Raw genomic sequence first — 10,575 nt, forward strand, 5'->3', positions numbered from 1 at the left:
GCTGCAGACAGTCGGCAGTGGCTTGTGACACCTGCCTCCAATTGTCACCTGCTGTTCAGCCTTACCTGCCCACGCTGCTGCTGGCTGGCAGCTTACAGCACCCCTGAGCAGGGAGTCAGTCCCAGTGTCAGTCCCTGTCCCCTGCCCCCCATCCCTGCTCCTGGTTGGCAGCAGCTGCTCCTTGGGTTCATTGCTGGCACCAGGGCCCTGGAGGGTCCCGTGAAGTGGCTGTGTTAATGGGATCTTAACGAGTTGTGCTGTGCCAGCTGAGCCCCTGAAGCAGCAGGGTGTAAGCAGATGGGGAGGAGGATGCCTGACTTGGCTGGGAGGCTTGGAAGAAGCTCTGCCTATTCCTTCAGGAGTTACAGAGGATTACAGGGGTATCTGGCCCTCCGGCTGAGGCAGGACCATTCACTCATGGCTTTTGGCTTTGGAAGAAGCAGTGTCTGCTCTGGCAGTCTCAGTGCCACCTGCAGACCCTATCTGTTCTAGTGTACATGTCAGCAATTGATTTTTATCCTGACTCTGTGCCACTCTCAGAGGGTCTTTTGGAAGTTTTTCCCCTCTCTGTGCCGCCTGCGTTGTTTGTCAGCATGGTTCAGACACTCATGTGCTGCTGCTCCTGTGCCAGGCTCACTCCCAGGTGTAGTGACAAAGGAGGTGCCAGGCTGGCCCTGAGGTGCTGCTGGCAAAGGGGAAAGTGCTGGAGTGGAGCTGCCCATGTTCAGGCCCAGGCTGCAGGGGTCTGCAGTGAGCTGGGTCCATGTGATGGAGGAGGGGAAGGCCCGAGGCTCTCTCAGGACAGCTGCTGGAGGTGGTACAGGAGTAGCTGCTGTTCATCCAGAGCATGGAGGAGGTCCTGGCAGGTGCTGCAGGCTGTGATGTGGAGGTGACTTTGCTGTGGTTTTGCTTGCTCCCTGCAGACAACACGGCAGCGGTGCACACACAGAGAGTGGGCTTCAATCGCCAGGAGCAGGATGTGTACCTGCTCCCCATCCTGGTGGTGGACAGCGGCCCCCCAGCCCTGAGCAGCACAGGGACTCTGACCATCCGTGTCTGTGGCTGTGACAGCAGCGGGGCCATCCAGTCCTGCAACAGCACAGCCTACGTCGTGTCAGCCACGCTGAGCCCCGGCGCCCTCATCGCGCTGCTGGTCTGTGTCCTCATTCTGGTTGGTGAGTGCCTGCCTGTCCCCTGAGTCTTCCCTGTCCTGTCCCAGCTCCTCTCCATCAGCATCACGTGAATGTGTGCAGGCAGGTGCTGTGGGCACAGAGCTGTGGGCACAGAGCAGGCTTCTCTGCATCTGTCTCCTCCCTGGTAGCTGCAGCACACGGGGCACGAACCTCAGCCCCTGCTGGGGGGGACCATGTTTGCCACAGCTCATGAGCGCTGGGCTCCACAAGGCAGCCAGAGCAGAGTTCCCTGTGCCAGGCAGGTGTGATGCTGCCCAGCAGAGCCTGGAGAGCTGCTGGCTCACTCCCTGCCTGGACAGGCAGGAGCCAGGAGCTGCTTGCCAGCTGCCATGCTGTGCCCACGGCAGGCGTCTCACAGCAGATGGGGCCGTGTGATCCCAGCGTGCGAGCAGGGCTGGTGGGTGTGGGGCACACAGGCGTGCTCTTACCTGAAAAGGTCAGTGTTAGAGCGTGTGTGAGTGTGTGGGCAGGATGCAGAGCTGGGCTGTGGTCAAACCAGAGTGCTACCTAGGTCAGGAGCTGTACCCCGGGAATGCTGCTGCCCGCCACTGGCACACTGGCACAAGCTTTGCTGGGCATGGGGAGCGTGTGCTTGTGTGCATGTGGGAAGGGGCTCTGAACGAGGGATGTTGCAGTGCTCTCAGGTTTAGCACAGGACAGAAGATGGATGCAGCTGCTGAAAGCGCTCTCGGGCCCCAGAGCTGGTTCCTGGCTGGCTCCAAGGGCTGTCCTGACACCTGTGGGAGGCAGCACATCGTTTGGTGAGGTCTCCTTGGCATGGCTCCACTCCCTGTCTCCTGCTGCATCTCCATTCAGAAAACCCTTACCCACAGGGTGCACTTTACACTGGTTTCATTTTCCAACGCAGTGCAAACAAATTTCTGCCTAATTGCCCAGACAAATAAAGTGCACATTGGTGCTTTAAAGGTGATGGGCTGAATGGATGATGACCCAGGACACAGCTGCGGCTCGCTGCTCAGGCTCCGTGCCATCTGCTCCACATTCACCCACCCAGTATTTGGCTGCTACTGTGAATCATGCACCCCCTTTTCCTGCTCATCATCTGCACAAGCCATCCGTTCGTCTGTCCAGCTGTGTGTTTATCCATCGCTCCCTCCTGTCTCGGTGGTCACGCTGCATGGCAAAGGAAGCTCCTGGTCTGCCCTGGAGCCTGAGCAAACCTCTCTCCAAGCCAGTACACAGCAGGGCTGCTGCTTGATGAGCCTGGCTGATGGGAACCGTCTGGCCTCCGGGCAGGGCTCCCCGTGCCGGGGGTGCTGTGCCTCCCTGCCACCGAGCAGGGGTCGTCCTCGCCCTGCAGGAGCACAGTGTCCCCGAGACTCTGCGCCCGTCTGACTGTCTCTTCCTTTCCCAGTGCTGGTCCTTCTGATCCTCACGCTGAAGCGGCACCACAAAAGCCACCTGACCTCTGAGGATGACGAGGACATGAGGGACAATGTCATCAAATACAACGATGAAGGAGGTGGTGAGCAGGACACAGAGGCCTATGACATGTCAGCCCTGCGCAGCCTCTACGACTTCAGTGAGATCAAAGCTGGCGATGGAGGTGGGGGGCCAGGAGAGGGGGGCCCAGGCAGAAACCCAGCCTCCGAGCTCCATGCCCTCCCACAGTGGGTGCAGAGCCCAGACCTGGACTTCTCTGTGTTCAGAGACTACATCTGCAGGAAGGTGGAGCAGGCGGATGAGGACCTCTCTGTGCCGCCCTATGACTCATTCCAGACCTATGCCTTCGAGGGCTCGGACTCCCCAGTGCCCTCCCTGAGCTCCATCAACACCTGGTCCAGCGGCTCGGAGCAGGACTTCTCCTACCTGGGGGGCTGGGGGCCACGTTTCCGGCAGCTGGCAGCGCTGTACGCGGGGCGCAGGGGCGACGAGGACGGCGAGGAGTCCTAGCTGCCCCTCCAGCCCCGCGGGCTCCGGCCGCCTCCTGGGCCGGGGCTCCGGGCCGTGAGGTGCCGCACGGGGATCGTGTGCTCCCGGGCCGGACTCCACGGCTGCCGGCGAGAGGCGGCACCGCGACTGCTCCTCTGCAGCTGCCTTCGGCTCGGGTGGGCTCCGCACCCGCGTGGGGAGGCTGGGGAGCCCAGAGGAGCCACCGGGGTGTCCTCATCTCAAAGCCAGTCTCCATTAAAGCACCACGCATTGACTTAAGAAGGAGAAAATCTAATTCAAGAGGGTTTGGAGAGGGTTTCTCCCCCACAAATTATCATTTAAATAGATCTGTTCGGTGATCCCCATCCAGGAGAGGAAGAGCAAACCGGGAGCCTTTTGTTGTCTAAATTGTTTTTGTCACTTGAGTCAGAGCATTTAAAGAGCTTTGATTTCTTTAAGAGCTTTCCTTGCTGAGGGAAACAAGCTTTTAACTTCTGTTCAGATTTTCCCCTGCTAAGTTTACTTGCTTTTTGAAGTCTTCCTTCTCGCTGCTCCCTGTGGGGTTCTCAGTAGCCCCCGGCTGCGGGCACGGTGTTGGAGGGAGGGTGCCACGCTGGGATCACATCCTGCAGAACGGCTGCTCACCTCAAACCAGGTTTCCCTTCCGTGCTGCAATCACTTCACCCCTGTCTTGTGATCACAGAGGTGCTGGTGATGTGAAGGGGTTCCCCAACACTCCCTGCACAGCAGACATTGTCTGTGAAGTCCTGGTGTGCCCCACAGCCCCAGTGGCAGGCAGGGATGTCCCACCTGTCACCGAGGCACGATGCTGTGGCCTGGGCCACAGAGCAGCTGCAGTGCTGGGGAGTGCCAACGGAGGGGCCCAGAGCAGCACCCCCAGGTGGGCTCTGCCAGCCCCTCACACAGGACCTGGCGTCTGCAGGCTCCCAGCCAGGCACTGGCTGTCACCAAATGGTGTGAGCTGCACAGGGCAGCAGGCAGGACTTCAGTGTTCCCTGGCCCACAGCGGCTGGGGGAGAGCTGCATTCCATGCAGGACTTTGCTGCAGGGTGCAGGAGAACCCCCGGCCCCTGGCTGGGAAGAATAATTCCTGCTTGCACCCAGCTGACAGCAGAGCATCACCATTAGCAACAGAACAGCCATCCCCAGGAGATGTGTGTGAGGCCAGAACCTGCTGGCACAGCTCTGGGGCTGAGCTGACTGCGGGTTGGGCAGCACATCTGTGACACCTCGGGATACCCAGGGTGTCCCCACCCCAGCACAGTATCCTGCAGCAAACCAGCATGAGCTCCCAGCAGGACTGCTTTTGCATGTAATTCCTGGGTTTGGGAGGCAGGTGAGGAAGATGCCAGTGGGATGTGCCAGTGCTCCTTAGGCTGCAGATGATGCTGGAGGAAAGCACTGGGTGCCCACTGCCTTCTCAGCCTGCCAACTACCACAAGGAAAATGGAACAGCCTGTAGAGTGATGTCCTTGCACAGCACCTCAGGCCGTCCTGGCTGGTGCAGCTCCTTATCTGTTCATGTTGGGAAAAAAATCAATTATATCATTGATAGGTAACTGATATGGTCTCCCAAGGCCTGACACATCCTGGGCTTGTCATTGGGTTTGTCCTTTTAGTTTAAGTACAGACACTGTTTTCTCTCTTTGGAGAAGGTTTAACTGTAAATGTACATGCGTGTCCATTTTTTTTCTGTGTGTTGCTTCCCGGCTGCTGGCGTTGGTCCTTTGGCTGCAGCACGAGACCCGGCAGCAGAGAGGGACAGGACCTGGCTTTGCCATTGTGCCTGCCCTCAGCTGCTCCTGCCCACTGCCACCATGGCCCCTGTGCAGAGCCCCAGCGTGGCTCATACTGGGACCAGGAGCCCCTCAGGGCCTCTCTGGTCCCTCCGAGGAGGCGATGGTGCTGTGGCTGGCACCTGTGCCCAGTGTGCTGCTGGTTCACTGTGATGATGCTGGGGAGGCAGCAGCAGGGCCCTCGAGTGCCAGCTCTGGCCACGCCGTCTCAAGCACGCGACACCCCGCACCTCCAAGCAGGAGAACGGAGAAATCCCTCTCTTTCCTCAGGAATGTGTTCGTGTTTTCCCTCTGGGCTGCAGAGCTGTGCCCGAGCCCCTCCGGCACTGGCCCCTTCCTCTAGCCAAGTGTTGTGCAATAGCAGGGCTCTGTCCTAGGAGATGGGGTCTGACAGGGTACGTGTTTAGCAACCCTCGCGGCGGGTTCTCCCCATCCCTGAGCAGCCCGTGCTCCCCGGCGCGCATGCACTCACGCTTGCGTTTTAGTTTCCATCCCACTGTAAATACGGGCGGAGCGCGGTGCCCGCACCCCCTGCCCGCCCCGCAGGAGGAGCTGGCAGCTGCCACCATGTCTGATGGAGTCACTTCGGTTTTGTTTCTCTACCCAGATGAAATTAGAAGGTTGATTTCCTCACCCTTGTTATTTTTTTCAAGGTCTTTCTGGGACCTGGAAATAAATTATTTCCTTGTCGTCTAGCCTGAGTCTTACGTGCTTTTTTTTTGTCTTTTTTCTTTTCCTTATATTGCCCTGTCATTGTGGTCCCTTTGGTGCCTTCCACGAGGGGCTGGGTGGCTGATGGGCCGTGGCACAGCCAACCCCTGCAGCATGTTCCCACTGGCAGGATGCTGCATCTCTGGCTTCTTCCCATTTTTCATTGAAATGCTCATCAGAAAAAGCTTCTTCAAGAGAAGGGTCATTTTTTCTCTCTGAACTTGAAAAAAATGAAAATGAACAATGAAAAAAAAATGCCCTTGGTTTTCTCCATCCTTTCAGGAGAAAGTTGGGTTGTGTTTTGAGCAGCCCAAACCATTGTATGATTCTGTAATTCTTGATGGATTCGGTACAGCTGAGCATTGTCAACAGCTTTGGTACCTGACCTGTTCCCATTTTGGTGATGCTGTGTGTTACTGCAGTGTTCAGTTACTGGCAGCAGCTAAAAAACCCTCCTTCAAACTCAGTTTTAATACTGAAATGATGCAAATAAATGACATTCTGTCCTGACCCCAGCTAAATCAATTGCTGGTGGTTTCCTTGATGGCCAGGGGCTGGGGAAAGATCAAGGTGCTCATGGCAAAGAAGCGTGACCCTCCCTGGGCCTGGGAAGCCTCACTGAGGTGGCTGCAGATGCTCCAGCACCCGTCAGTGTGACAGTAGCACACACTGGAGGGATGGAGCAGGCACAGAGAGAGGGGACATGGCCAAGCTCGGTGGCCTCAGTGTAGGTCAGCAGAGAGAACAGGCAAACTTTAAACTGCTCCATAAAGGAACAGTCATTTAAACAGCATCTTGCAGTCCTGGCTCCAAAACAGGATTATTGTTCCCCCAGGTCTTTGAGTGTTTCCTTATCCTTCACCATCCCCTTGCCTCCACTCTATCCTGCTCCCTTGATTATTCACTAAATGTTATGGAAGAAGCATCTGGTGACCTTTGATGACAGCAGTTACTGGGAGGCTGTGACAGAAGGGGGAAGTCTTGAGGCTGGCGGGTTTTCCAGAGGCACAAGGTGTGCTGTCAGACCTCAACGTCCACACAGTTTTCCTTCCCACACTTACAGTGCGTGCCTCTACAGCTGCCAGCCTTGAGGAAGCCCTTCTGCCAGCATCACCATTAATTGCACCATTAATTGCCCCCTCACAGCAAGTCAGTCAGTGCTGTGGTCACAGCCACTTGCTCTGGCAGGTCTGGACACTTGGCCTGTTGCTGTTTGCAAAGAGCTGAGTGTTTGTACCCGAGTTTCCAGCCCAGCTCCTTGGCAACAAGAACTCTCATCCAGCTGCAGCTCTCCAAGTCCTGCTGTCCCACTTCAGGCACCCAAACACTTTGATATTCTAGAGGCCCGGGTCTGGAGTGTTCTGGGAACTCCACATAGAGGAGGAGGAGGAGGAGGTGTCTGCAGTCACTGTGCTCATTGCAGTGGAGGTGACAAGTGCCTGGCATTGAGTGTGAGCCTGCGCTGTGCAGGAGGATTTGCTTCTTGTATATTGTGGGGAAATGGAGAGAGCTCAAAGCAACAAATTGCCAGTCAGAACCAGACCCTTCACTACAAAAGAGGAGGATTATTGAGAGATTTGATTGCAGAAGCATCTGTGAAGATGCTTGAATAGCTCCATGCCTCCTCAACACAGCCCCTTCTGAGGAAATTTTTCTATAGCAGCTTCTCTCTCTCCAGCAGTTGCACAACAACCTCGTTGCAGAGCAGGGTAAGGGCAGGTCCCTCTCCTCCTCCTTCTGCAGGAGGGGAAGCCAGTCCTGCTCTGCAGATGATGCTTCTCACCACATGGGACATGACCTGTGGCTGTCTGCTGGCAGTGTTGGCCAAGGACAGTGGCACTTGCCACTGTCACATTCTGAACGGGTCCTACAGGGCTAGTGCTGCTGTGTCCCATCAACCACGGGCTGCTGCAGCCCCTTTTCCTTCCCCAGCACAGGGAGGCTGCATCAGTCACCTCCATGCCTCCACTGAGCCATGGCAAGCTCCAGAAGGCAAAGTGTCCAGGTCTCCTCTAGAGAGGTATTTGCAAAAGATGGATGTGATCTGCTGGGATCATTAAAAGGAAGTGAAAAAAGGGCAGTGATACCTTCACCCCCAGGAGGAAAATCCATCTCTGGTAACTGAATGTAGTAAGGCTGTGTCAACCTCTACCTCCCGTTCCCACTGGCAATATCTTGCTGTGGAAGGTGATCCCTTCTCTTTCCTCTGAGGAAGCTGCTTTATCACCAGAAAGCTGACTCTTTAACCACCTCCACCAGGCTAATATCCCAGCCCTCTACGTCCTTTCATTTACCCAGCCCTTGAGCTGCTTTCAGGGTTGGTGTCAGACTCCCCCTGCTCAGCAAAATCTCTGTTTTACATCTCTGCCCTGTGCTTGGTGCAGGCAGCAGCTCTGTCTTGTCAGGGCTCTCTTGCTGTCACAGAACTCTGGTTTGTGCTCTCAACTGAGAGCTCTGGCTGTGGCTCTGCTGCCTCCCAGCCCATCCCAGGAGTGTTCCCAGTATCTGGAGATGACCTGGCTTTGTGCTTGGCAGCAGCCATTCTTGCTTCCCTCTCACTGGTGGGAACAGAGCTGTGTTTCCAGGCAGCTGTCACAGCTCTGTCACCACAGCCAGAGAAGTTGGAGAGAAACAAAATCGTTGAATTTCACTTGACCCTGGAATTGTGCTTCTGGGCAGTCAGTGGGGCTGAAACCACCCCCCACTGTCTGGAGCAGCCAGGGCGGTGTGGTGGAGAGCTGGTGTTCCTGCTGCCAGAGGGACTGTGCCCTCTTGGGATGCTGGTGCCATGCTGAGCAGCCAGGCTGGCCATCATCTGTCACTCACACATCCCAGCCTGGGCTTTCTCCAGCCTCACAATTCCTTTCCAGATGAGTGTGGATTTAATGACTGTTCTTCAAATTTTTAGGGAAGTACCTTGGGCTTTGCAAAGCTGAATGCAGCATGAGTGGGCAGAGTCTGAAGCAGTTGGAATACACAGCAAAGCACAACCAGGGCTCCCCATGCAAGAATCACACATCCCTGGCTTTCCCATGGCCCTTCCCATCCCACCTGCCCTCACCAACACTGGAACCCAGTTGTGAGGGGTCAAAACTGGCATTTAACAGTTTTGCATGACATTGCTGCATGACATTGGGCAGCAAGAAAGGGTGAAAGCAGGAGCAGGAGCCCAGTGCCTTGGTGTTTGCCTCCCCTAGGCTGTGCAGCGAGTCTCACCATCCACCCACCTGTGCTGCTGCTGCTGCGTGTGCCCATCGGCCGTGGCTGGGAGGCCAAGTGGTGATTCTTAGACATCCCTCATCTGCAGTCAGTGACAGCAAGTGTTTGTGGCTCAGGGTTGTTAACTGCCCTGTCCAGCTACACTGCAGGTTTATGGACATCCATTTTTCATCTCTCTCCTTCACTGCTGTGGAGGAGCTGCTCAGGTGAGCATGAATTGGTCCAGCTGTTCACTGGGGAAACAGCCACCAGCCATTTCTAAGCACAACACATCCCCTTAGCTTGTGTTTTAACCGTGGTAATTCGTGGAGTTTTAATCCCTCTTCTGCTGGGGGAAGCACGCGTTGCCATCCACCCCGGCAGAGCCAGCCCACGGCAGCCTCCACCGCGGTCAGGAGTCACTCACCTTTAGCCAGGAGCCAGGCAGCTGTTGAAATCCCTTCACACTGCACGCAAATTAGGCATTGAAAACACTCATTACAGGCAACATGACACGCCTTCATTATTCCAGAATAATTGTCTGAAAAGCTCAGCTCGCAGCACAAGCTTCACTTGGTGCAGGAATGTGATAAAAAGAAAACAGGAAGTGCAATCAATGCTTGTAATCCTTTTAAATAAAAAGGTACTTGCTAGTAGCTGCCAACATCTTTAAAAAGCTGTGATTTCCCCGGAGAGAGCCCTTATCAGCTATGACTGCGTGTCATTCTGGCAGTCTGTCAATCCATCAGACTTCAGTGCCACTGACATTAAGAAGCCAGGCGTTAAGATTATCACATTTACCCGTAATGTAGCACAGATTGTGTTGACATTTGGGAAGTATTCCACCACAGGAGCTATTTGACTTCAATTCTTTCTTCCTGAAGAAAAAAATGCTTTGAAATACTCGAGGGCAGGAGCCTGCTCTGCCTGCAGCATGCCGGCATGGGGAGCAGGAGGAGAGTGAGGGTGCACAGCTGATGACCCAGGATGTATCCCAGGAATGTTTCCCTCCTGTTCTTTGGCTGCACCTGGCATGGAGCAGGCAGGTATTTGGGTTGGCTGAGGAGGGTTCCCGTGTCCTGCCCTGAGGCAGCTGTGGTTCAGTCTTCATGGGGACCCAGAGAGCAGCACCATCTGCTTGCACCCCTTCTTCCTCCTCCTGGCACTCCTCCTCCTGAGAAGGTCTCAGCTCTGTCCACAATGGAGAGGGGGATATTCCCAGCTAGGCCATGGAAACAATGGTAAATGACCTAAAATGAACTGATTAATCTCTTTAAATAATTGTGAAGCCGTTCTCCAGAAAAAGTTAATCTACTCTAAATGGCTTTGGTGTTTTTCTTGGGCTCCAATCAATACGTGGTCGCTTGCTTTTCATGTGTAATTCACAGTAATTGCAAAAGATCATTTTCTGAAGAAAATGACACTCTGCAAGCAGAAAAGCAAAAAGACACAATGGCCAATTGTCTTTAAATCCCAGCACAAGGCATGCTGTCAGACATACTGGTGAGCTGGAGGTGCTTCAGCATCACAGCTCTGTGTCCTGGGTTCTTCTCTGGGAAGCTGCTGGAGGTGCTGGAGCGTGTTGTGTCCAGATGGCTTGATTTGGATCCTCATCTGCTTTCAGGTCTGGCTGCCAGGGCCCTGGCCTGTGGACACCAAGCCCACCAGCTGCACTGAAAAGTTGGCTGCAAGATTACAAGGTTAGGCAGAGACACATCCCTTTCATGTCACTGCAGACATCGCTGGGATCAGCCGTGCTCCTT

General features: G+C 55.2%; 1 protein-coding gene across 4 annotated transcripts in view; it reads left to right on the plus strand.

Moving 5' to 3' along the window:
* The window catches only part of CDH22 (cadherin 22), a 77,445-nt gene extending 71,847 nt beyond the window's left edge, over window positions 1-5,598 (plus strand). For 3 of the 4 annotated variants that reach the window (XM_053992905.1, XM_053992907.1, XM_053992909.1), the window contains 2 exons: window positions 924-1,175; window positions 2,569-5,598. In XM_053992905.1, coding sequence (XP_053848880.1) covers window positions 924-1,175; window positions 2,569-3,107 — 791 coding nt within the window. In that variant the 3' untranslated portion in view covers window positions 3,108-5,598. The remainder of the gene's footprint in view (window positions 1-923; window positions 1,176-2,568) is intronic. The other variant, XM_053992908.1, reaches the window with a different exon arrangement.
* Window positions 5,599-10,575: the final 4,977 nt, after the last annotated feature.

The sequence above is a fragment of the Vidua macroura genome, chromosome 17 (assembly GCF_024509145.1).
Source record: "Vidua macroura isolate BioBank_ID:100142 chromosome 17, ASM2450914v1, whole genome shotgun sequence".
NCBI classification, from domain to species: Eukaryota; Metazoa; Chordata; class Aves; order Passeriformes; family Viduidae; genus Vidua; species Vidua macroura.